The sequence below is a fragment of the Ovis canadensis genome, chromosome 1 (genome assembly GCF_042477335.2).
Source record: "Ovis canadensis isolate MfBH-ARS-UI-01 breed Bighorn chromosome 1, ARS-UI_OviCan_v2, whole genome shotgun sequence".
Taxonomy (NCBI): domain Eukaryota; kingdom Metazoa; phylum Chordata; class Mammalia; order Artiodactyla; family Bovidae; genus Ovis; species Ovis canadensis.
The window spans coordinates 62,291,498-62,318,816 of NC_091245.1; the positions used below are offsets into that span (position 1 = coordinate 62,291,498).

The 27,319-nt window shown below is 40.2% G+C and overlaps 2 protein-coding genes across 8 annotated transcripts in view; one reads left to right on the forward strand and one right to left on the reverse strand.

Annotated features, from left to right (window-relative positions):
• LOC138443640 (uricase) overlaps positions 1-3,814 on the reverse strand; it is a 36,564-nt gene extending 32,750 nt beyond the window's left edge. The window contains exon 1 of one of the 2 annotated variants that reach the window (XM_069596415.1): positions 3,675-3,814. Coding sequence is in view for 1 of the 2 variants with exons in the window: in XM_069596405.1 (XP_069452506.1) it covers positions 1,615-1,698 (84 nt within the window). In the remaining variant the exon portion in view is untranslated. Of the gene's footprint in view, positions 1-1,614; positions 1,772-3,674 lie in introns of those variants that run through there. The other variant, XM_069596405.1, reaches the window with a different exon arrangement.
• DNASE2B (deoxyribonuclease 2 beta) lies at positions 65-18,530 on the forward strand. 6 transcript variants are annotated; one of them, XM_069596286.1, is made up of 7 exons: positions 65-261; positions 557-918; positions 5,286-5,463; positions 10,135-10,216; positions 12,708-12,869; positions 14,210-14,407; positions 17,914-18,530. In XM_069596286.1, exons 2-7 carry the CDS (start codon positions 806-808, stop codon positions 18,252-18,254), a joined length of 1,074 nt encoding a protein of 357 aa, XP_069452387.1. In that variant the 5' UTR covers positions 65-261; positions 557-805; the 3' UTR covers positions 18,255-18,530. The 6 variants fall into 6 exon arrangements, with proteins under 6 accessions (XP_069452387.1, XP_069452399.1, XP_069452416.1 ...); XM_069596298.1 differs by having other exon boundaries at positions 95-261; positions 12,774-12,869; XM_069596315.1 differs by lacking the exon at positions 14,210-14,407 and having other exon boundaries at positions 95-261.
• The last annotated feature ends 8,789 nt before the right edge of the window (positions 18,531-27,319 follow it).

Below are 27,319 nucleotides of genomic sequence, written 5' to 3' on the forward strand. Positions count from 1 at the left end.
ATGCTGAGTGGCTGAAACTAAGAGGTGAAGAGGATATGTAAACAGCTTTGCTAAAAGCAATTCTGAATTTGCCCTTTCTTTGAAGCAAGCCTTTGAAGTACTTTTAGGAAATGTTTTCTTAAGATAGAGAGTATCACAAGTAATAGATCCTAATTATTATTAAGACATAAGATTTTGTCATTTCTGTTTAATGGGTGAACCACAAACATTTACTCTCACTCATAGAGAAACTCATAGAGGACTTCCCTGGTGGCTCAGATGGTAAAGCATCTGCCTACAATGTGGGAGACCTGGGTCGGAAAGATCTCCTGGAGAAGGAAATGGCACCCCACTCCAGTATTCTTGCCTGCCCATGGGGTCGCAGAGTCGGACATGACTGAGTGACTTTACTTTACTTTCTTTTCTTTTCATAGAGAAACAATCATAAGGGGAAAACACACGAAATAGATTTAATTCAACATCTGTTTATCAATACAGAGTTCTCCTGTCCACTGAACTTCCTATCACATGATGTCCACTCCAAAGAGTTACCTGTACATCCCTTTTTTCTCTCCAGGACTTTTTGATGACTTTGCAAACCAGTCAACAATTCAGCACAAAGGCATGAGGAGTCACGCTGGCATGTTGTGACTGAATCACACAATTACATAGGATGCGTCCCATTCTGAAAATGCCCAGACAGCAAATGGCAGAGGTAAATGGAATCAAACGTCAGAGCCAGCACAGTTTGAGGGAGACTTGAAACTCAGACTCCACCATCTAGGGGAAAGTTTCCTGCTGTACCATGGACTAAAGGTGACAGAAAATGACAGCAAGACTTCTAGGAACACCACTGACTGTGCTCTTCCTTGGTCTCTTTGGAATCCTGAAGGCAACAAAAATATCATGCAGAAATGAAGAAGGAGAAGCTGTGGATTGGTAAGTAAATGAAATGTAAGGCTTCATGCCTGCCAGTGGAAAGCCAAACTACTGGTGGTTACCTGGTTCACTGTGTGTTCTGAAGGAGACCTCTGCTCCACCTCTCCCCATAAAAGGAAAGGAAGTGAAAGCGTGTAAATGGGCCATGTATCCAGGTAGGGATAGGCTCTGAATGAGGGAGTTTTCTCTTGAGAAGGAGCTGAGCAGTGCCTTGTGGGCCTGATTCATGCTTTCAGCAGGGCAAAGCTGGTGGCCACAGAGGTGTGGCAGACCTGACAGCTTCTCTCATTTGGCAAGTTCTTTCAATTGCTTTGTGATTTTCCTAACAGAACCAGCATCCTTTTAAGTTGACTTTTTCCTGATAGTGGAGCATATACCTATGTGAAGGAGAAAGAGGGCTTGATGGTACACAGCACTGTTTGGTTAAGAGTGGGTGGGAGGCCACTGATCTCCTGAAGTGTCAAAGTGGTGAAACACAGCTTTGCATTACAGTCATGGATTCTCCAAAAGCTCTGATCACTTCTTCACTCTTTAATTAGGGTATTTTGCCTTTATGGTTGGCATCAAGCTTTGTGTAAAGTTGAGGCTAGAGGACACAGATACACTCATTCACCCTCTCACCAGACAGTTACTGAGCACACACCAGTCCTGTGCTAAGTTTTGAAAATATAAATATGAATAAGGCATAGTTCTTACCCTTGAGGAGCTCATAGTTGTATGGTAAGGGCATAGATGGAGCATTAGAGAGGATGGAGCCCAAAAGACTTCTCTGGGAGACATTTGGAGAATAATTTTGAGTTGGTTAGAAAGACAAAGGAGATGTCAGGGCATCTCAGGCCAGTGGAGAAGCACTGAGGAGGTCCGGAGGCAATAAACAATGGGGAGAGTCTGGAAGCAGTTGAGTAATGTTTGTGCTTCAGGAGAACATGGGGAAACGGCAAGAGGGGAACTTAGAGAGAGAAGTGAGGGCAAGGTCATGAAGGGCTTTATGGGTTAAACTGCCGAGTCTGAACTTGACCTTGAAAGGGAACTACTGAGGGACGTCAAGTAGGGACTTGAAAAAGTCAGATTTGCATTTTAGAAAGCCGACTGGCAGTACTGTGAAGGCCAGTTAGCCAGGAACCAGTGCAGAGTCATAGAGACCAGCGAGACTTCTGTAGCATAATTGGTGAGAAAAGTATCCAGACAATGTCTGGATACTCAAGTTAAAGAAGTAGAAGTAAAGCAGAAGAGCATCTGAGAAAACTTAGTAATGGATGGGCAGAGAGTAGTAGGAGAGAGGAAGATGTTAAGAAAGACTTACAGGTTGCTAGCTTCTGTGACTGTGTGAATGTGTCCCCTAAGAGTAGGGAATGAATAGATTTGTTGCACAATATCATGAACTTGGTTTCAAAAACATGGAGTTGGTCTCTGAACCATCTTTGCATTTGGGTTTATCTAGACCTCAGCAAGGCTATGGTTTTTCCACTTGTCATGTATAGATGTGAGAGTTGGACTGTGAAGAAAGCTGAGCGCTGATGAATTGATGCTTTTGAAATGTGGTGTTGGAGAAGACTCTTGAGAGTCCCTTGGTCTGCAAGGAGATCCAACCAGTCCATTCTGAAGGAGATCAGCCCTGGGATTTCTTTGGAAGGATGGATGCTAAAGCTGAAACTCCAGTACTTTGGCCACCTCATGCAAAGAGTTGACTCATTGGAAAAGACTCTGATGCTGGGAGGGATTGGGGGCAGGAGGAAAAGGGGATGACAGAGGATGAGATGGCTGGATGGCATCACCAACTCGATGGATGTGAGTTTGAGTGAACTCCAGGAGTTGGTGATGGACAAGGAGGCCTGGCGTGCTGCAATTCATGGGGTCACAAAGAGACGGACACAACTGAGTGACTGAACTGAACTGAGGCCTCAGCACAGAGATCTGGGCTAGAAATAGATTCAAGAATCTTCAGATTATACCTGGAGATGGTCACCCAGGAATATTGTTTATAAAAGCACTAGTCCTTAACTGGTGTGCCATGATAGTTCACAAACCTTTCATGGGTGGGCCATCAAATTGTGATCAACACAAAAAATTTATTTTTGCCACAACTGAATGGACATATCATTTAGCAGTATCTGTCAGAGAGAATGCTGAACGGAGCACACAGGGAGGCACAGTCTTGAGTCTACAACTTGCTGTGAGAGTTAAAGGCCAGAGGAACATAAGGTCAGCACCAAAGAATAATTTCATGTTTCCTGCCACATGTGAGGACCTGGCCCTGAGAGGCAGAAAGCCTGGATAGGGCAGGAAAGAGCATAAATAGAAGCATAAGACTGATGAGAACCCAATGAAAAGTGAAGATTTTCTGGGTAAAGTGAGATGCTGTTACTGGTAATAGTGAATGCATTACAATGTTTGGTTCAGTGTGAGTATTTGAGGGTTAAATGTGTGTTCATGCTATTAAAAGGTATTTGGCTAGATAAAGTCAATTTCACCTTTCAGGTTCTTTCGACAATGTCTGTAGACATTTTTGATTGGCACGACCAGGGGAATATGTACTACTTACAGGTAGAAGCCAGGGATACTACAATTCATAGGACAGCCCCCCAGAACAAAGAACAACGAGCCCCAAAATATGAATAGAGCACACTGAGAAACCCTGGGCCAGATGATTCAAGAATGTCTGAATACCATGCAGGTCCAACCACCTCTCCATCCTGTGAGACAACCAAAGGAAACATACAAACAGGAGACAATAGTAAAGAAAGCAAGGCACTTACTTAATTGGTTGGTCTTGGCCCTGAATCCTCGATGCAGAGTATGCCGATACAGTGAGCTGAAGAACGTGGCTCAGGGCAGAGGCTCAAAACTGCCTGCACTGCCTCTGATGCCCAAACCCAAATCTCAGATTCAGCCAGCCAGCTGCAAAGAGATGTGCGTGCCAAGCCCTTCAGGCAGCAGGGACACATCTAAGACTTCTCTAGTCTAGGCCCGGGCCTTGGCATTCTTACCAATTGTGGAAAGAATAGAAGAGTCATTCTCAATGTATGTGGGCTTTCACCACAGGGATCTCACACACCAGGCCAGTAAATGTTTTCAGAACACGCACAGTCAGATTTGTATTTCCTTCTCTGGGAAGGAGCAACAGTAAGGGTGGAATATAAGAGGTAGAAAGCTTGAGCAAATCCCTCTCCTCAAACTTCAAGACCTTCTGTGAAATACAGGTGAAATGATAAGTGCTTGACAGTGGCTACCATCAAGAAAATAGTCAGTCCAGCCCTCAGAATGGGAGAAAATAACTGCAAACAAAGCAACTGACAAAGAAATTAATCTCCAAAATATATAAGCAGCTCATACAGCTCAATATCAGAAAAACAAAAACCCCAATCAAAAGATAGGCAAAATACTTAGACACTTCTCCAAATAAGACATAAACATATGAAAAAGATGCTCAACATCACTCATTATTAGAGAAGTGAAAATCAAAACTACTATGAGATATCACCTTACACTAATCAGAATGGCCATCATCAAAAAATCTACAAACAATAAATGCTGAAGAAGCTATGGAAAAAAGGGAACCCTCCTGCACTATTGGTGGGAAAGTAAACTGATACAGCCATTATGGAGAACATTATGGAGAGTCCTTAAAAAGCTAGGAATAAATTCACCATATGATCCCACAATCCCACTATTGGGCATATACCCTGAGAAAACCACAATTCAAAAAGACACATTTACCCCAGTGTTCATTGCAGCACTATTTACAACAGCCAGGACATGGAAGCAATAGATGCCCATTGACAGATGAATGGATAAAGAAGATGTGGTATGTATATGCAATGGAATATTTCCCAATCATAAAAAGGAACAAACTGGAGTTATTTGTAGTGAGGTGGATGAACCTACAGCCTATTATACGGAGTGAAGTAAGTCAGAAAAAGAAAAATATATCAAGGCACATATGTGGAATCTAGGAAAATGGTACTGATGAACCTATTTGCAGGGAAGGAATGGAGACATAGACATAGAGAACAGACTTGTGAACACAGCAGGGGAAGGAGAGGGTGTGATGAATTGAGAAAGGAGCATTGACATATATACACTACCATGTGTAAGACAGAGAGCTACTGGGAAACAGCTGTATAACACAGGGAGCCCAGCCTGGCGCTCTGTGATGACCTAGAGGGATGGGGTAGCAGAAGGGGAGGGGAGCTCAAGAGGAAGGCGTGATGAATGTGTGTGTGCGTACACACACACTCATGCCTGATTCACATTGTTGTATGGCAGAAATCAATACAACGTTGTAAAGCAATTTTCCTCCAAATAAATAAATTATGTTTTTAATGTAACAGTAAATGTTAGTAATTCATAATTATTTCCTTTGTTAGGTTTATCTTTTATAAGTTGCCCAAAAAGCAAAACCAGGAAAGCAGAGAGACTGGGTTAGAGTACCTATACCTAGACTCTACAACCAGAAGCTGGAGTAGGAGTAAGCAACTAATGAATGCCTCCACGAGTGTTTTGGGAAGGACATTACAACAACTGTATGAAGCATCTGCCTCTGAGGTATGTTATAGTTGATCATTCATTTGAATCACATTAAATGCATTATACAGACTCCAAAGCTTCCAAAAAGTTATAATTGCTCACATACCCAACCCCCAATCCTAGTAACTGGAAGTAAATTAACTCAGAATCTCAATCAACCTAACCAAGACCTTAGGGGATATGTCAACAGATTCTACAGCAATGCCAAACTGTTGATACATTTAGCATTATGTCCAATGGCATCACTGAACTAATTACATATTGAAATCTTTTGGCTGCCAAACTCTGCCAATTTTCTCAGTACTGGCTATCTTAGCCTTTTAAAGGGAACTAGAGAGAAAAGCGCTTTCCTATTACAATGCAGTATAGATCTATTGTCAATATGCCATGAGTTATGGGTTGTTCATGCCATAGTGTGATGAGTTTGATGGGAAAAGTAAAGGGTTCCACTTGGTCTTCCTTTTAATTAATCATTTTCAAAATAGTAGGTTAAGAGCTAGGACTGGGTTCGATCTGTACCTAAGTTACTAGGTTAAGAACTAGTTCAAGGCCCTGGAACTAACTTGCCTGTATGGAGATTAAATCTGCTATCTGGACTTCATCAGGCTTTCCCGATGGCTCAGCGGTAAAGAATCAGCCTGCAAATGCAGGAGATGCAGGAGTCGTGGGTTTGAACCCTGGATTGGGAAGATCCCCTGGAGGAGGAAATGGCAACCCACTCCAGCATGCTTGCCTGAAAAATTCCATGGACAGAGGAGTCTGGCAGGCTACAGTCCAAAGTGTCACAAAGAGTAAGACATGACTGAGTGACTGAGCACACACACTGGACTTCATCAGGCAATGAACAAACCAGCCAAAGGGACACGGGTAAATAGGCTTAGTGCCTCTGTGCAGTCTCCCAACATCCAGGCAACATCTGCTATTCAGTGACAAGATACTGTTTTTCAACCAGAGATGACAAGTAAATCAAACAATAATTAATATCCAGTTACAGTCATCTACGGGCTTTTCTTGTGGCTCAGCTGGTTAAGAATCCACCTGCAATGTGGGAGACCTGGGTTCGATCCCTGGTTTGGGAAGATCCCCTGGAAAAGGGAAAGGCTACCCACTCCAGTATTCTGGCCTAGAGAATTTCATGGACTGTATAGTTCATGGGGTCAAAAAGAGTCAGACATGGCTGAGTGACTTTCACTTCACTTCACTTCATATTCATCTATGCATTTCCTAACAATTTGTTGAGAAGTAAAAATGTGAAATAACTCAACACTTAACAATGTGCTGGGCCTTTACATATGTCAACTAATTTAATTCCCACAACAGCTGAGTTAGACTGTAGCACTACTGAAAGTGTTAGTCGCATAGTCATGTCCAACTCCATGCGGACCCATGGACTGTAGCCCACCAGGCTCTTCTGTCCATGGGATTATCCAGGCAAGCGTACAACAGTGGGTTGCCATTCCCTTCACAAGGGGATCTTCCCGGCCCAGGGATTGAACCTGTCTCCTGCACTGGAGGCAGATTCTTTACCATCTGAGATGCCGTAGTGCACAGGGCTATTTGAACATTTACTTGAAATGTGTGGAGAGCTGTCTCTGTGTGTGCAAATATTTCACTGTATTCACCTGTCATTAACACCAGCCTTCAGAGTCAAGTTACCAAGTCAAAACTTACTTGTAAGCTATTTGAATACATGTGATGTTCCAAACACTGTCCTAGAGACTTGAAGAAATTCTTCAGTCTCAGCAACAAGCCTGTTTTGAATTAATAAATTATTATGTAAAATCAAAACTACCTGCAGCTGCTTCTGCTTTCCAAGGTTGGCAGTGGGAAAACCTAGAGTATAACCCATCAATGAAAAAATAACCATATTCTTCCCCTCCCCACTTCACAGTGCCCAAGAAGAGGAAGGAAAGAGTAACACTGCAAAGCCTCTGTCATTTATCTTGGTTGGGGAGGATGGCTCTTAGTTTGACAAACTATAATAATGATCTTTGGAAGTGCAAAGGTAGTCCCAGAGCCTAGGAGGGCAGGAGAGCTAAACTGCTCTGCAAAAAAAAAAAAAAAAAAAAGTAGATGGAAGCTAGGAATTCAAAAGTAGAGAAAACATGGAGGGAGACTGAGGCAGGTCAGCTTGGTAATGTAAAACCATTCAATGTTTCATAGCTTCAGTAAACCCTGCTCACACACAATGCCATGCGTGGTGGATTCTGGAAGAAAATGACAGTAGAGGGGCTGATTGCCATGTTTGATTAGCATAGAGCCAAAATAAGAATAACAATAATAGGGGGTGATATTCAGATAAGACTGAACGCTCTTTGGAAGTTGAACATACGTGCCAGAAGTGACCATGAAAATATAACTTTCCCGTCTTCTGACCCAGAACTGAACTTCTAACAGAAAGCAGAAAGCAAGATCAGACTAACTGGTTTTAAATCTCAGATGTCAAGTTAAGGTAATATCTGGGGTTATGTTGGGAAATACTTTCCTTCTTCTACTTTTGTGTCAATAAATGAGAACCTTCCATATACCTTGACAATAACACTTAGACCATATCAGAGTTGCCTATTTTGCCTGACTATATTCCCAGCTAGACTGGGGACCGTAACCCTCTTGCTCAACATCCAGTAGTCAAATAAGTCAAATCCAGCTAAGAGTTAAAGAAATAGAGATGTCCAAAGGTACAGGACTAGGTCTGCCTATTCTTTTATTGTTTTTATTTTATATTGGAGCACAGTTGATTAGCAATGTTGCGTTAGTTTCAGGTGCACAGTAAAGTGACTCAGTTATATACACACACGTGTCTATTCTTCTTCAAATTATTTTCCCATTTAGTTCATTACAGAATACTGAGCAGAATTCCCCGTGCTATACAGCAGGTCTTTGTTGGTTATCTATTTTAAATATAGCAGTGTGTACATGTCAGTCCCAAACTCCTAATCTATCCCTCCTCCCCATCTTTCCCCCCTACCCCGGTACCATAAATTTATTCTCTTAGTCTGTGAGTCTGTTTTGTAAAAAAGCTCCTTTGCATCATTTTTTAAGATGCTGCATATAAATGATATCATATGATATTTGTCTTTCTGTCTGACTTACTTCACTTAGTATGATAATCTCCGGGCCCTATTGTTAGTTCATGATTTTTCCTCTTTGTAAGAGGGCCTCTCTTCACTAGAGTTACACCCCATTTAATCTTAGCTGATTGTCCTAGTTAGAATGATAAACTTCATCTATTGGAGAATTATGTTCCTCATCAAATCTTCCCAGAGGCCCTCCACATTGTACCCTAAAGGCACACAATGGCCTTGTTACCACATTCAACACAGGCTCATAGAATAACTGTCAGAGTTCTCCAGTGGAGAATATGAATGCCAACTGTAGCTATGGTCAATTATGGAAAATGCAGGTAAGAAAACAACTTATTTCCCCAAATATCCCTAAACATAGTAGCCAAAAATGCTATACAGACTACCTTATGCCTTTTTAAAAAAAATGGTTTTAGATGAAATCAAATAATGAAGCAACTGTAAGAGACTCTTATTTTTTTCTCAGAGAAAAACAAAAACCTTTTTTACAGAGATGGGTTGTCCTTTCCTGCTTTTAATTATTAATATGTTGCTGAGACTTTGTACTATTGACATTACTGGCTTCATTTAAAGTCACTGCTTCTGTATACTATCATGTAAGAAACGAATCTCCAGTCTATGTCCGATGCAGGATACAGCAAGCTTGGGGCTGGTGCATGGGGATGGCCCAGAGAGATGTTATGGGGAGGGAGGTGGGAAGGGGGTTCATGTTTGGAAACGCATGTACACCCATGGTGGATTCATGTTAATGTATGGCAAAACCAATACAGTATTGTAAAGTAAAATAAAGTAAACATAAAAATTAAAAAAAAAGTCACTGCTTCATGATACAACTGAAATGGAGTGACACTGAACAAATAGAAGCAAGTTTCCAAAACATGACAAAAAGACACTATCAAAGTAATAGCTTCATTTTGACTCAGATTTGGCAAACTGTTTGGAGAATTTACTAGCATTTTGCCTTACCAGAGGAAATCCAATATCACACATTCAATTACACCACATTTTTTAAGCAGGGAAATGTCTAGTTGGAAAGGTGAAGTGACACAGAGAAATAGATTGCAGGAAAATCCTCCACTAACAAAGAGGTAGTAGAAGCAGAGAATGAGGAATTCTGATTAAACAGGAAGCTATGACCAAGTGGTAAACACAAAGTAGGCAGAGGAAATCAAACCCTGACAGCCATTTCTGCACTGTGTCTATAATATCAATGGAAAAAGCCCAGACGTAATCCTTGGCTGGTTGTTCCTACTTCATTTCCTGAACAAATATTTAAGGACTCCTTTATTATACACTGGTTGCTTCGTCAGAAACATGAGTCCAAAACGACTGGGAGAAATAAGAATATTGCCCTCACACACACATCACAGAGCACAGGGCTCCTGTCACACAAGTTCAAAGTTGAGGATGGACTTCTTGTCTCCTGCCTTGCATGTCACAGAATTCAGATTGATGGGAAATCTGCCTATTAGGGGAATGGATGATTTCTCATGTGTATTAATGAAAGTTCTATATTATAGGCTGGGTAGCTGGTAGAAATGTTGTCAGCGAAAAATGTTTATGAGTGAAAGACTTATGCCATTATAACCTTAAAATATTCCTGCAGAATAACAGCACAGCCTATCTAATATACAATGATGGAGTCCCTAAATCCGTGAATTACAGCAGAAAGTATGGACACACCAAAGGTATGACAAAGGCTCTTATTTCTCTTTCCTACTGGAAGTCAGCATTTTCTTAAAACATCCTATCTTTGGTAGGTTTATATTCCACACTAAAAAGATAGCTTTTCTTTTTAATTGTCTGAGTTATCAAGATGAGTGATTCCTATATCACAGTTTATAATGATATAATTTGACTTTGAAATATCCTTCACATGAATACCATTTTATTTCTCAACATTTTTAAAATATACTTTAAAGCAGATATACAAGCATTTGACTACTGAAAATACTAGCCAGACTCTGTGTGTGTGTGTGTACACACATTTTAGTCAAACTTATAGAAGTATAATTTACATAGAATAAAATTCACTCTTCTTAGTCCCATTTAAAATACAGTAAACATTTTTGAAAAAGTATTTTAAAATAATTTTCATATTATAGTAAATTTGTTAATAATTATATATTATAATGATTTTATTATAGGGATTTTTATATTTTTCTATTTGTAAACTATGTATATAAGTATGTATGTTGTTGAAGAAGTCAAAATGATAGTAAACAAAAAATTTGTAATGCTAATATTCATTAGCTAATTACTCTTAATCTTGTTGTTTAGTCACTAAGTCATGTTTAAGTCTTTTGTGACTCCATGGACTGTATCCTACCAGGCTCCTGAAAAATGGGATTTTCCAGGCAAGAATACTGGAGTGGGTTGCCGTTTTCTCCTCCAGGTGATTTTCCTGACCCAAGGATCAAACATGCTTCTCCTGCATTGCAGGCAGATTCTTTACCACTGAGTCACCTGGGAAGCCCCAGTTGAGTCTAATATTTTTTACTTTTTCTATAATATATATTTTGAAACATTTTTTATAAAACTTTTTTAGTGACTACTTCAAACTTTTTTCAACTTAATATACCATGAATAACTTCCCATGGCAATAAGTACTTTTCAGAAGGTTCCCAAATCAAATGCCTTCAGGGTCAGGAAAATGATGTCAGCAAGCCAAGGGGGCTGAATTGGCAGGTCACTAGAGAACTGGAGAGTATACACATGGTCTAAAGAAGCAGTTACCACTCAGCTTGCCTTATGGCAATGTGATTTTTTCCAGAGAAAATGAGGAGTTTGTGGAAAATCCGTTTTTAATTGTTGGCAATGAATTTGAAGTTTTAAAAATAATCTGCAAGCATCATAACATGTATCTGCAGGTTAGACTTGGCCTGTGGGCTGCCAGTTTGCAACCTCTGATTAAGAATTTAATTTGTAATGGCTATCAAATGCCATGAGCAACTTAGCTTTTGACTTAGCTAAGTTGCCCTCCTGATGGTCTTATTTGCACATCCTGCCACGTTCTGCAAACTCTTCTTTACCAACCTCTCACCACCATTGTCACTCCACTCTGTTAGTTGATACAAGGGCTCAGAAAGAAGATTGGAAATGGAGTGAAACCTGATGTCATATGGCAGAGTTCTCTGCCAACAGGTGCTCCAACATCCTGCGGCACTTGTACCAGAAAGTTAGGATTTCAGACAAACAGCATACTCATCTGGGCAGAAGAGAGACCCTGAGGTCATCCAGCTCTGTGAGGCAACTGAACTTTGAACATTTTCCATCTCGACACAGGCATTGATTCCACAGTCACCGAGACAGCAACAATGTGCTCCCTTAAAGTATGTTCTTTGAAAAAGAAATAACTGGCAGGCATTTGGTTTCTACTCTAACACTAAGGCAAGCATGACTTTTATGTCTGCGTGGTCATGTGCAAACCAGAAAGCCAAGTTAGCATACCCAAATTATCCTAATATATTTACAAACACAGAAATAGTCATAGGTGCTTGTTGGACAGAGTTCTTTGTGCCATGTCACAAGATGTTGAAAATCTTTCTGTTTTCTTCCTTTCTGGCTTTCATAGTGTCTGCTCCAGAGATTTTTACAAAATACAAGTAACTAGGATGCTTTAGAATATGGCTTCCTTCATCCCCACCCCCACCCCTTTTCTGCTTCCTTTTTTTCAAACTTGTGAAATTGGGTGACTTCTGCACATAAATGAGCATCAGTTTCTCACAACAAATTACTGCAAATACATTTTTTCATTTGATATTTTCTCTTTCAACTATGTTTTTCAGCTGAGTTTTGAAAATGGCCTAGCTGCTTAGCAGTAAAAACATTATCTGAAGCTTGCCAGGTGACTATATAGTCTATCGAGGTCAAACTCCAATTTAGCAAATTTGCATTCTGCCAAAACAAATTTTCCTTGTAGTTTCAACATGAAATGCCTCTTAACTCTTCACAGGGTGTCTGCGCTAGCTCCCTTTTGTGTCGGGTTACCATCAGTAATGGGGCAATGTGTACCTGAAATTGTTTTGAAATCTTTGAAAAAGAACATTATCCTTGTCATTATTAGCCTAAGGAAACATTAGCCTGAAGTTTAAAGGGCTTAAACGTTGTAGCTTTGAACTCTGTTTTTAAAGAAGTCTTGTTTTTCTAATTTATCTGTATTAACTGTATCTTTGGTAGGTGTACTTCTGTGGAACAGAGTCCAGGGGTTCTGGTTGATTCATTCCATTCCCCATTTTCCTCCAGTTCCTGAAGAAGGCTATGATTATCCACCCACAGGGAGACGAAATGGACAAGCTGGCATCTGTATAACTTTCAAGTACAACCAGTATGAAGCAATAGGTAACATTAGAGTGTTTAAAAAAAGACATAATATTTAAGAAGGGATTTGGAAATTATGAATAAATGTATTACTTCATTTGCTTCTCTATTCATAAACCCTGATACCTAGATTCCAATATTGGTTTTGCCATGATGAGATCTTGGGCAGGCTCACTTACTGAACCTTGGTTTCCTGGTCCAAGGAAGTCTTTGAACTTAATCAGAAGTGGTAGTTTCAAATGTCTAAAGGGGCCAGGCAGGTGACAAAACTGGGTGGCACTGGTGGACATCGCATGGGCAGTGGGGAATTTGACAAAATGGGGTGTAACTCTCCACTAGCTTTCCTCGAAAGCTGCAACTCCATTATGTTGTGGCTCCATGAGAATGAAGACCTACATCTCCATATTTTTCAGAGGAAGCAGAAATCTAGGGGAAGAGTAAAGTAGAAAAGAGAGAGAGAAAGAGAAATTGAGAGAGAAAGAGATCTTATGAGTTTCTAATATGGTCTCCACCTTATTTTTTAAATAGTGCCGACCCCATGTTGCTTACAGGCCACCAACGTGACACTTCTGAGCCTCAACCAGATGATTTTCCCTTAAGATCTCAAGCTCAAGTGGCCAAAAATACTTGGACTTTAAAAATCCAAAGTGCAAATGAGGAGGAGAAGTAGTAATGGTATTTTACCAATCATTTTTTACTGAGGGAGCTGCTAAATAGTAAAGAGTGATTTGTTCTAATATAGGAGGTTTCAAATATGATTTTTTTAAATCAAATTTCCATCTGATGGAAAGGATCACTGAGCCTCTTACCCAAATTAAGCCCTGGTCTAGCTAGCTGAGCTCCTGCAAAGATTAGAGAGCTTAATAGCATAGAGACTGGGTGTTCACGGTGATAAATTGGTCATTCTTGGAGCTGGATGGTTAGTATATGGGTGTTTTCTACTTTTGCACGTTTACACATAGGATAAAAAACACATGGTCTCCAAGGCCAGCCTGCCTGGGCTTGAATATCAACTCCTTCAGTTACAAGTTTTATAGCTTTGGGCATAAATTCACCATTAATTTATCTATAAAATGAGGATTGTGATAAAATAATTTACCCAATAATAAGGTAATATTCTTATGATTAAATTAGTAAACCCATGTAATAAAAAGTAGGGAGTGCTCAATAGGTGTCAACTATTTTAATCAAAAGTTTGAAGGCTATTGGCTTAAAGAAGGAAATACTTTCATTTTTGTTTTTTGTTCTGTTCAGTTTTTTAATTCACAACAAGATCTAAAATGCCAACAAGATCTAAAATGCCAACAAGCTTTTCCATTTGTATCTTAATTCTCAACTTTTCTTTATTGTTTGCGGTTCAGACTCTCAGCTCTTGGTCTACAACCCAAACATTTACAGCTGCTCCATCCCTGTAACCTTTCACATGGAGCTCATCCACATGCCCCAGCTGTGTGCTGGATCCAGCTCCTCAGAGATCCCAGGCCGGCACCTGGCCACACTTCAGTCAGCCCAGGGACAAAAATTCCTCCATTTTGCCAAGTCTGATTCTTTTCTTGACGGTAAGAAAGACCATCATCAAAACGATATGTTGTAACAGTGCTGTTGGACTCACTTTGGATTGCAAAGAGCAAATATACTGATTATTTAAGGGTGTAGAAATAGAAAAGGAGGAAAGACAAAAAAAGGAAAGGGAAAAGGGACATCAACGATCAATTCAAACAATAGCCATTTGAATAGAAGGATTGCTGATCCATCCAAAAAAAGTATATCACAACCATCTAGCCGCTGCCGCTGCTGCTGCTAAGTCACTTCAGTCGTGTCTGACTCTGTGTGACCTCATAGATGGCAGCCCACCAGGCTCCCCTATCCCTGGGATTCTCCAGGCCAGAACACTAGCTAGAGGCCAGTAAAAACTCAGTCTCCAGCCTCAGTTGGGCACAGAATCAAGCTTTCTTCCTTTTCTTTCACTCCCTAGGCAATTATTTTAAGCCTTCCTTACCCTCAAGTCCTTTACCTTTCCCGGTCTCTTCACTCATCTTCACTTTTTCCTTCACAGAGCGAATAGAGGGAGAAACCACTCCAAGTGCACTCTCCACCCTCAACAATCATGTCTACTTTCATTCCTTTTTACCAAGTTCCTCCCTTCCCAACAGAAGCAGTGCCCCCCTGTGCCCTAGAAATTATCCCGGCTCAGAATACATGGATTCTTACAGTCAATCTGTTTTCCCTCTTGTATTTTAGCCTACCTATTCTACGAGCCCCAAACATTCCTAAAAAAATCCTCCCTCAATTCTAGATTCCCTATATCTCTGGTTTTTTTTTTTTTCTTTTCTTCTACATTTATTTTGAGAAAACTCTTCAGGGTCTTTACTTGCTCACTGCTCCCTGACTACAGTCTTGTTTCTCTGTATCTATCCCCAGTCACCCATGACAGCATTAATTGACCTCAGTCTTCCTTCCTTGCTTCCTTCCTTTAATAGTGAATAAATTTATTGAATACCTACTACTTGTCAAGCCCTGAGGTAGGCATGAGAGATCCCCAAATTAACAGGACAGAAGTAGCTTCTGCAGGATTTGGCACAGTTGGAACAGTTTCCTTTCTGAAACTTTCCCCTCCCTGAGTCCTGGCAGTATACAGTCTTCTGGTCTTCCTCCTGCTTTTAAGACTCTTCTGCCATGTCCTCTTCCTCTGCATACTCCTTCTGTGACTAGGCTGCCCTGTGGTCCTCTACTCATCCTTATCTCATCTACAATGCACTTGAGGCAATTCCAGCTAGCCCTTGAGAGATTCCCAAATCTAGATCTTCATCCAAGGCCTGTGTTCTAAACAGATGTATCCAACAGTGAGTGGCAGAGCCACATAAAATTCAACATGTCAAACTCATCATTATCCCTCACATGTTACCCCTTTTCTCATATTTTGCATAGTCACCTGGAAACTCTCAATTCCTCTTTTTTCTCACTGCCCCCCCATATCAAATCATCAAATACAATCAGTTCCAGGTCCTTAATAACTCTCACTTTTCCTCTTTGTCATGGCCATAGTCTACACTTGTGCTTGGTATCACAGTTATTATGACAACCTCGTGTTTTTCCTCTCTCCAGTCCAATGCAGTCTTCTCAATTCATCCTGCACATTGTTTCTCAGTTGATATTTATGATCATAAATCAGTTTCTATTAATTCCCCCACTCAGTTCAGTTCAATTCAGTTGTTCAGTAGTGTCCAACTCTTTGCGACTCCATGAACTGCAGCACGCCAGGCCTCCCTGTCCATCACCAACTCCCAGAGTTCACCTAAACCCATGTCCATTGTGTCGGTGATGCCATCCAGCCATCTCATCCTCTGTCGTCCCCTACTTCTCCTGCCCTCAATTTTTCCCAGCATCAGGGTCTTTTCAAATGAGTCACCTCTTCACATCAGGTGGCCAAAGTATTGGAGCTTCAGCTTCAACATCAGTCCCTCCAATGAACACGCAGGACTGATCTCCTTTAGGATGGACTGGTTGGATCTCCTTGCAGTCCAAGGGACTCTCAAAAGTCTTCTCCAGCACCACAGTTCAAAAGCATCCATTCTTTGGTGCTCAGCTTTCTTCACAGTCCAACTCTCACATCCATACATGACCACTGGAAAAACCATAGCCTTGACTAGATGGACCTTTGTTGGCAAAGTAATGTCTCTGCTTTGTAATATGCTGTCTAGGTCGGTCATAACTTTCCTTCCAAGGAGTAAGCGTCTTTTAATTTCATGGCTGCAGTCACCATCTGCAGTGATTTTGGAGCCCATAAAAATAAAGTCAGCCACTGTTTCCCCACCTGTTTGCCATGAAGTGATGGGATCGGATGCCATGATCTTAGTTTTCTGAATGTTGAGCTTTAAGCCAACTTTTTCACTCTCCTCTTTCACTTTCATCAAGAGGCTCTTTAGTTCTTCTTCATTTGCGGCCATAAAGGTGGTGTCATCTGCATATCTGAGGTTATTGATATTTCTCCCAGCAATCTTGATTCCAGATTGTGCTTCTTCCAGCCCAGCATTTCTCATGATGTACTCTGCATAGAAGTTATATAAGCAGGGTGACAATATACAGCCTTGACGAACTCCTTTTCCTATTTGGAACCAGACTGTTGTTCCATGTCCAGTTCTAACTGTTGCTTCCTGACCTGCATACAGGTTTCTCAAGAGGCAGGTCAGGTGGTCTGGTAGTCCCATCTCTTTCAGAATTTTCCACAGTTTATTGTGATCCCCCACTAACACTCCTTAAAAAATTCTCTGTTGAGGACTTCCCTGGTGGTACAGTGGATAAGAATCTGCCTGCCAATGCAAGGGACAGGGGTTCAGTCCCTGGCCTAGGAAGATTCTACCTGCCTCAGAGCAACTAAGCCCCTGCACCACAACTGCTGAGCCCTCACTCTAGAGCCCATGAGCCACAACTACTGAAGCCTGCATGCCCAGGAGCCAGCAAGCTGCAACTACTGAGCCATGTGCTCCAACTACTGAAGCCCATGAGCCTAGAGCCTGGGCTCCACAACAAAAGCCACTGAATGAGAAGCCCTGTGCACTGCAAGTAGAGAGTAACCCCTGTTCTCCACAGTTAGAGAAAGCCCGCATGCAGCAATGAAGATCCAGAGCAAAGGAAATAAAATTAACTAATTTAGAATAAATAAATAAAATACAGTATTAAAAAATTTCACATTGATTTCAGGAAAATTCATATACTCTGGCCTGGTTTATAAAGATTTCTAGATGCTGGCCTCTGATTACTTCTCTAGCCTTAGTCTTTCCAAAGGTCTTTTCAGGACAAAAACATATATTGCTCCCTTGTTTGTGCAGAACAGAAGACATTTTCAGCACCAATATCATCTTAGTAATAATGATAATAACTTGTTTTCATATCATTTTAGCATTTACAAAATGTTCTCCCATCCACTCTTTCAGTCATGTTGTTTTTATTATGCTTGTGACATCCACATATCAGGCATGAGTGATGATTCTCTTCCTGAGGATATTTTTAGGATTTATCTAAGAATAAATATTAACCTCGCTATTTTTCTCTTTATAAACTCTAGACATCTTTGCAGCCTGGATGGCTCAACAGTTGAAGACACACTTGCTAACAGAAACCTGGCAGCGAAAGAGACAAGAGCTTCCTTCAAACTGCTCCCTTCCCCACCATGTCTACAATATCAAAGCAATTAAGATATCTAGACACTCTTATTTCAGCTCTTATCAGGATCATGCCAAATGGTGTATTTCCCGCAAGGGCACCAAAAATCGCTGGACATGTATTGGAGACCTAAATCGGAGTCCATACCAAGTTTTCAGAAGTGGTGGATTCATCTGTACCCAGAATCAGCACATTTACCGAGCATTTCAAGGATTAGTTTTATATTATGAGAACTGTAACTAAACTTGGTGAAAGGACATATGTGCTATCATTTTCAACACTGATAAGGGGTCTTCTACTGGGTTCATTCTTTATATATTAAAAGCCTGTGAATTTACTTATTATCCATCATCATCTTAGTCATTCAGTCATGTCCAGCTCTTTGAGACGTCATGGACTGTAGCCCACCAGGCTCATCTGTCCATTGGATTTTTTCAGGCAAGAATACTGGAATGGGTTGCCATTTCCTTCTCTAGTACTTATGATCCACGTATCATCAAATAAAATGCTTTTCTCCCATGGCTACTGTGTTTCTTCCAAATAGTGGCAATTTATCTACTTTCATTTATATGCCATAAACATGCATATATATATACACATATATATAATTAATAAAATATGTATTTATTATATATATATAAATATATATATATATATATATATATATATATATATATATAAAATGAAAGGAGTGTAAGGAAAAAGTTTTGTTCCAGATTAGTCAGCTCTCAATTGTCCATGGAGTGACTGGCCATCTCCTAGAGTAATTTCATCTTCACAAAGAATTCCTTGACTCTCTTCCTCACCCCTTTTTGAAGAAGAGACATTTCTATCTCTCTGTACATCAAACTACTTAGTCATTTTCCTCCTAAAGTTCTTTTCAGTGGTTTATGGTTAAGTCTAATTGGTCATTCTTGAACTAGTATGTGTTAGTTGCTCAGTCATGTCCAACTCTTTGTGACCCCATGGACTGTAGCCTTCCAGTCTCCTCAGTCCATGGAATTCTCCAGGCAAGAATACCAGAGTAGGTTGCCATTCTCTTCTCTAGGGGATCTTCCCAACCCAGGGACTGAAGCCAGGTCTCCTGCATTACAGGCAGATTCTATACCATCTGAGCTACCAGGGAAGCCCATTAATTGTATGATCTTGGGACATTCAGTTGAACTTTCTAAGCCTTGGTTTTCTTCTGTATGGTATGCTCAAGTACCTAGCACAGAGCCTGGTGCAGCTAACACTTAAAAATACAGGTGGAATTTGAATGTGAATCACCCTGCAGTGAGAAAAGACAAAAGGAAGTTTAGAAATTATTCCTATTTTTCAAAAAGAAAAAATTGTCAGATTAAGAGGAAGAAATAAAACAACCCACCAACTTGGGGGAAATAATGAAGTGGAACATAAACTAGAATTAAATCTAGTAATCTTAATTCCAGTGTGTTTCATTTTCTGGAATTCTTATCACTAAATACAATTGTTATATAAATGAATAATAAATAATATATTTGTATTAGGTATTCACTGTTTAATAATATTTGGAACATGGTTCCTAATTTAAATAAGCTTAAACCTAACAAAAGTAATCATAAGAATAACTAAAGCTAGCACTTATTGCAGAGAAGGCGATGGCACCCCACTCCAGTACTCTTGCCTGAAAAATCCCATGGACAGAGGAGCCTGATGGGCTGCAGTCCATGGGGTCACTAAGAGTCAGACACGACTGAGTGACTTCACTTTCATGCATTGGAGAAGGAAATCACAACCCACTTTAGTGTTCTTGCCTGGAGAATCCCGGGGACAGGGGAGCCTGGTGGGCTGCCGTCTATGGGGTCGCACAGAGTCAGACACGACTGAAGCGACTTAGCAGCAGCAGCAGCACTTATTGAGCATTTTGTTGTTGTATTCAGCCATTCAGTTATGTCTGACTCTTTGCAACCCCATGGACTGCAGCATGCTAGGCTTCCCTGTCCTTCACTATCTCCCAGAATTTGCTCAAACTCATGTTCATTGAGTCGTGATGCCATCCAGCCATCTTGTCCTCTGTCATCCCCTTCTTCTCCTTCCCTCAATTTTTCCCAGCATCAGGGTTTTTTCCAGTGAGTCAGATCTTCACATCAGGTAGCCAAAGTACTGGAGGTTTAGCTTCAGCCTTAGTCCTTCCAATGAATATTCAGGGTTAATTTCCTTTAGGATTGACTGGTTGGATCTCCTTACTGTCCCAGGGACTGCATCTACTATGCAGTAAACAGCCAACCCACTTTTTCTTATTTGATCTTTATAACTATGCTATGCTTTAGGAACTATTATAATCCTTACTTTACTGACAAGGAAAGTGAGTCCTACAGAATTTTAGTAGCTTTTCCAGTATCACAGAGGTCCAGCTGACCTCTAAGACTATTATGGTGTTAACTTCTATTTCAAGAGATGAGTTTTAAACAATGATGTGATATAGGATAATACATATCTTGATGTCTTAATTAACCAACATTCATGGGACATAATGTCACTAGTTCAGTGGAATGCAGAGGGAAAAATGAAGTTTGTCTTCCTGTTAGAAGCAAGCATAAGTTATGGGAATTTTGAATACTTGCTAGCTAACTTACATACTTAAAAATATAAGATTTGAAAAATATATTTTGGCTTTGCAGAGAGCATCTGAACATAAATAATTCCAACAAAATCAGATTAGAAGAGGAATTTTAAAGTACAAAATCTTGACTTTTAAAAAGAAGAGGGTGAAAATGTTACTGAGCCCCAGCTTGGTAACAAATTTTGGTAAAGTCAGCCAGGATCATTGCTGCTTGAAGCCAGCTGACCCCAATTAGAGAATTTTCATGTAAGGCCCTAGCAGCTTCCAGGACCACTTGTCCTGAGGACCTTCCCTTCAAAATTCCCTGAAGTGGCACCAGCTGTCCCAGCACTTGGCAGTTGGAGCAAGAAACTGACAGTCTGGGAGCCACCTTTCCTCTGAGCTGAAGCAATTACTCCAGGAAGCTGCAGAGTTTACCCTGGGGCAACCCACCACTGTGTTTGTCCCTCACCATGTCCTTTCTTTACTGGAACGAAAAGGGAGCTGTTGGCTGACTTCTGAGAAAATGGGAAAGCACCAAGTAATTCTTTTGGACAATCCCAATGTAGGACTTCAGGTCACTTCAGTCATAAATCCAGCCCCGCTGCTCCCAGTTAATGCTGCACAATCCCCAGAGCATGACTGCCTACATGTCATTCAGCTAGTATATTCCAGCAGACCACACTTATCAGACCTGTTCACCAATGGAAACAGCTCCATGGATCAAGGTAGGCAGTGCACTGGGTATACAGTGGTAATCTTTAAAAAGACTGTTGGGCAAAAGCCCTGTGCCGGTGGTAATCTTTAAAAAGACTGTTGGGCAAAAGCCCTGTGCCGGGGAGCTCAGCTCAGGAGGCAGAAGTCATTCCTCTGACAAGAGCCCTACTACTCACTGAAGGCAAGCAAGTAAATACATACACAGACTCATTCTCTGTGGTGCATGCTCACAGAGCAATCTGGAAAGAAAAGGGGCTTCTCATTTCAAACAATGAAGATTTAAAACATGCTTCTGAAATCCTGTCACTCTTTGAAGCAGTCCATAAACCTCCACAAGTGACCATAATGCACTTCCCGGGCCACCAAAAGGGCAATGCTCATTTAATAAAAGGCAACTAGTTATCTGACCAAGCTATAAAGAAAGTAGCCAAGGTGGGGACGGTCAAACCATGACTTCTCCCACAGACTGAGCCTGTCAAAATACCAGCCTGTGTATTCAGAAAAGGGAAGGAGAGGGTCAGACAGTGGAGATTCACACTTCATCACACCTCTCCTGGCTGGGAGTGTCATGCACACAGAAATGTTTTGCTTCCCAAGGCCCTCTTGGACTCTGTGCTGCAGCACATTCATAATGGTACCCTTTCTAGGAGAGATGTCACTTTACAGCGGACACAAAAGAGTGTACTGGGGCCTAACCTACAAAGGACCATCCAACAAGTCACTCAAAATTATAGAATTTATGCTAAAAATAACCCAAAGACTGCTGTCAGACCTCCCCAGATGGGGACCCAACACAGGAACCTGTGCACCAAGGACTGGCATATAGACTTGACTCAAATGCCTCGAGCCACAGGAAACTTCAGATACCTGCTAGCATTGTGGACACTTTTTCAGGATAGGTAAAAGCATATCCCACCAGGTCAGGAAAAGCTTCCGAAGGTGTTAAAGTCCTCCTTAAGGAAATTATCCCCCAATTTGGACTGCCTAAGTCCCATCAAAGAGGTGATGGGCCTGTGTTTGTTTCTAGAATAACCCAACAAGTGTCTAAAATATTGCAAATTAATAGAAAGCTACATTCATCCTGGAGACCACAATCAACAGGAAAAACTGAGAAAATAAATCATACATTAAAAAGGAGCATTGCTAAAATATGTCAAGAGACAAATTTAACTTGGGATAAGGCCTTGCCAGTTGCCTTGCTATGGATCAGCATGGCTCCCAGAAGCAGGCTTAAATTGCGCTCCTTTGAAATATTGTATGGTAGGCCATTCCAGGTGTCTACCTGGGCCGGAGAATCTATAAATGCTCTGAAAAACCTAACAGTTGCCAATTATGTTAAACTCTGGACACTATACTAACCTCTGTTCATGAGTTTGTTTCCAGTAGTTCTGCTTATCCAGCTGAGTTAGTCTTGTATCCTTTCTGGTCTGGAGACTGAATCCTCCTTAAAACCTGTGGGAAACAAGGGCCTGAACACCAGCTGACTGCAAGGTGGGTAGGACCACACGTGGTATTACTCATCACACATTCATCCATCAAGCTAGCTAGAGTAAAGCCATAGATTCATCACACTTGGGTTAAAGTAGCCCCACAGACATCAGAAAATGACCCAACTCCTGAGAGGTCTAGAGAGCAATAGAAGGGTCAAGATTGCTCTTCTAAAAGAGTAAAATTTCATCACAGAGGTGATGTGATAAGATTCAAATTTCATCACAGAAGGAATTTCATTAGGTTCAAATAGTTGTAAATAAGGACAGAGAAGTATATTGCTTACTAAAAATTTTAGGAATATTTCAGACCCAAAGCCAATCACTTCCATTTCATGATCACACCCTCATCACATCTGTTCAGTGGGATGTAACCAAAAAGATCATCACCCGTTTTCCTACAAGACTGTGGAATGAACATTGACAGTGGGAAACTGTAATAGGGGTGGGGCAGGAGCTACCTATAGCAGCCCCTCTCGGCCATTGGTCAGCACCACAGTGGGCCCCTCCCCCTACTCTGTAAAAAGGGATCCTGGAATTGGGGCTAAGAAAAGATGGGGCTCTTTTATTTATTTATTTATTTATTTATTTATTTATTTATTGAGATGCTAATCTGCCATCATCTCAGTCTGCTAGCTTTCCGATTAAAGTCACTATTCTTTGCCCCAACAACTTGTCTCCCGATTTATTGGCCTGTCATGCAGTAAGCAGAGGGAGCTTGGACTTGGTAAGAAAAACTTGATCCAACAGCATGAATGAATAAAATGAGTAGTGAATAAAAGAGTAACGAATAAAAGGAAAAAGAGATAGCAAAGGTGAAGAAATTCAAGTGAACTAAACATGCACAATAAGTATGAGATTTACTCTCAAAAGTAAATCCAGACTTTCTAGAAAAGTGGTTTCATACCAATTTCAACAGAACAATCTATCAGAGAAGAGAATAAAAATCAGAATTCATGGAATAAAAAATATAGGAATGTGACAGAGAGAAGAAATAGAAGATGCTGTTTCATTTGAAATGCACAGAAAGGATGTGTTTCTCATTGAAGTAGAGATGGGATATGACTGGACCTCCCTTGAGGAAGGAAAAAAATGCCAGAACTAAATAGTCCTGGTAGTTCAAAGCTATCAAATACAACCCTGGGATGAAGGAATCTATGTTGGTGTTGGTAACTCCCTATGGAGGAACTTAGAGGCAGCTATAATAAACCAAAGGAGAGCTAGTATTGCTATCTTTCTCAATCATGTGCCCAGGACTGTTACCTAGTCAAGCTGATTCCCATAGAGACAATTGGGACATATCTTTAGGGTAATAACATTATTGGAAGGAAACAAATATTTGAGAACATGAGGTATTTTAAATTGATTACCTTTGGGAAAAAGAGGAAAATATGGGAGATATTAGTGAATGAAATTTTCTAAACCATGACTTAAAACAATGAAATTAAAGAGCCATGTCTAAGATGGGACTGTACCTTTCCAAGAAGTGTAAGACTGTTTGTCTATAAACTACTTAATGTAATTATGAAGAAAAGTTAGAAATAAAGCTATAGCAATAATAATGAGAGTAAAAGATGGTAGTTCTAACATGGAAACTCCAAGACATTTTTCTTCTGTGCCCTCTTCTTAGAAAAGCTATTTTCCCCAGTTTGTTGGTATCAAGAAAAGAAGATCTTTCTTCTCTAGATCCAGATGGCTGGAGCAAGTGAGCTTGTAACACCAAAGAACATAAGTTATAGGCCATTACAAGGCAATTAGATATGGAAGATACAGTAAGGGTACCAAGACTGAGTTTAGGGATTGGACACTTGATCTGGAGGGTCATGTCCATTGCAGATAACATCACCATTTTTTACCTTGTGCAAACATAACCAACAAATGCTAGGATGCAGAAGCTGGAGAATGGTACAGATGAACCTCAAAATCAAAGAAGCACGGAAAGACAGCAATTCCTAGGTGTCAGATGTCAGTTGAGTTCCTTGTGGAGCTCAGCTATCCTCCATGGTCACATATTCTATAACATACTCCTGCATTCTGTCATTAAGGCCCCCATATTTAGTTTAGTTTAATTTGAGTGGGTATCTAATTCTTGCAAGCAAACAATTCTTACCTAAATTATGTAGAAAAAAGCATGACTATGAGTGTGTTGCAAATCATTTCAATAAAAATGATAGAGAATAGTGTCCTAAACAAGTCTCAGAGTCTCATAACATCAGGTGTTTTACATACTAACATAGAATATGGGTTATAAAGGAGATACATTGATATTGTAGCATGGCATGGTAAATATGCTTTCACAGGAAGCACTTGATGGGATAGAATAATAGTTATGACGTAGTTTCAAATATTCAGACATTTACTAGGGGTCTCATCCAGCTAAAGTTAATTCTTGATTAACTTTTAGTTTAATACACAGACAATTTCATCTCCCAAAGAGCAGATGAAGTGCCTAGAGGAATTTCAACTCTGGACCAAAACTTGCCAGAAGGGAAGAGTTTGTTGGTGAAAGGAAAGTAATGGTGTCCCAGGAGAAAACTTCTCTGGATGATCATCAGGAAAACAGAAGTTGAATATAGCCTAAGATTGGAAAGCCTGAGATTGAGGTACAGAAGAAAATATGATTCCACGGCAGAAGATTCTTTAAGGCGATATAGTTTAAGAGGTTAAGAAGTTATCAAAAATGAAGTTCTGACTATGTGGTTTCTCTATGAGAAAGAAATGGAAAAGAAATGTAATTATACAGTTTTCTCATGAGGTTATATATAACAGTTGCATACAAAGCATAAGAGAAAAAGACCAATGAAAAAAGAGTAAAAGAATGGCATCTATATAAAGAATTACACAAAAGAAAAAAGGCTACTTGTTGCAAAAAATGTTAAGGTTAACAAAAAAAAGTTTTATGCTTATATTTGATCAGGATACACTGAAACAAATAGTAGTTTGTGAATACCAAAAAAAAAAATCTTTGCCTCTTTTATTTCTGTCTTTTCAGTAAAGGTGAATGGTATTCAAACTGAGAAGGTATGGGAAAAATGGACGGGGATGACTAAATCAAGACTTCTGCAAAGTAATTTTAAGAAAGCATGCTTTAAGAAAGTTTCCTTACCTTGAGTTCATGTTTTCAGGCCCAATAAATTACAGCTGAAAACTACTGAAAGACCAGAGATCTTTACAGAAACATGGAGGACAGGCAAATATCATCTTAATTTCCAAAACGGGATGGAAGGTATGGTCTGAAATTTAATCACCAAAATTATCCTGCAGTGAATCTTTAAAGGGCAAAATTGTAAGCACTTAGGAAATGATCAGTTAGACAATCTGCAGGTGTGAGAATGAACCAAGCCCTCTAAGAGTCAGGCATCTCTGACCACCTCATTCCATGTGGACAAGAGTTACAGGTGGATCATTGGTAAAGAATCTGCCTGCCAATGAAGGAGATGTGAGTTCGATCTCTGGATGGGGAAGATCACTGAAGAAGGAAATGGCAACCTACTCCAAGTAGTCTTGCCTGGGAAATCCCATGGACAGAGGAGCCTGGCCAGTTACAATCCATGGGGTCACAAAGAGTAGGATATGACTTAGTGACTAAATAGCAGCAACAGCAAAATTGTAGTAGGTAGGAAATCCTTGAATAGCAACAAAATAGATATCTCTCAATATCCTGTGGTCAAGAAGATAACATTGTGTGAATGTGAATACAGACTGATGAATTTATACGTTATTCAAAGTGTAGTCAAGTTGAATTTATGTCCGTTTAAAAGGAAGTTCTTGGTGTCATACCAAAGAGCCTGAGCACTTTTTCCAATTTAATCCATCAAACATAGTCTGTACCAAACACTGTGATGAGCAAAAGGAACAACAAGGAACAAGACAGACAGTTTCTGCCCTTAAGGATCTTAAATTTGAGTCTGTCAGGTCTGTTCATAAACATTTTTAGATGACTTTGGTGAGTATCCAGAAAACACATTAATTACATTTTCATATGACAAGCAGGTAAAAAAAAAATAGTAGATCCTGCAGATGATGAAATTTATTCCCAAGGAATCTTGAAAGGCTGGTGTAATAGATTAAATTAAATAATAATGAATATAGTAAAGATAAGTATAATTCTGTTCCCTTGAATCCAAAATTAACAACCACAAAAACCCACAATGACCATCATAGAGGTAACAGGTTGAAGGAACATATAATTTAACAGCAGATGACAGAAAATGATTCATGGACTTTGGTAGAAAACACAATATGACTATGCAGTGTGACTGGCTGGAAAAAAAAAAAGAAGAAGATACTATAATACTGAGATGTTTGCATCATACATATATTAGAAAGAGTAAGTAAATAGGCAGTGGCCCAGGTATCATCTTTATGAGATATACACAAACAGTGAAGGACGTGTACAAGAAATGGGCCACAGTAAAGACGGCTTCTGTGACAGAAGAGGAAATAGTAGAAAGAAACGGAAATGTCTATCCCCAAAAGGGTCACTGGGAACAGGATATAAGTCTTCAAATATATAAAAGACTGTTCTGTGGAGGAGGGAG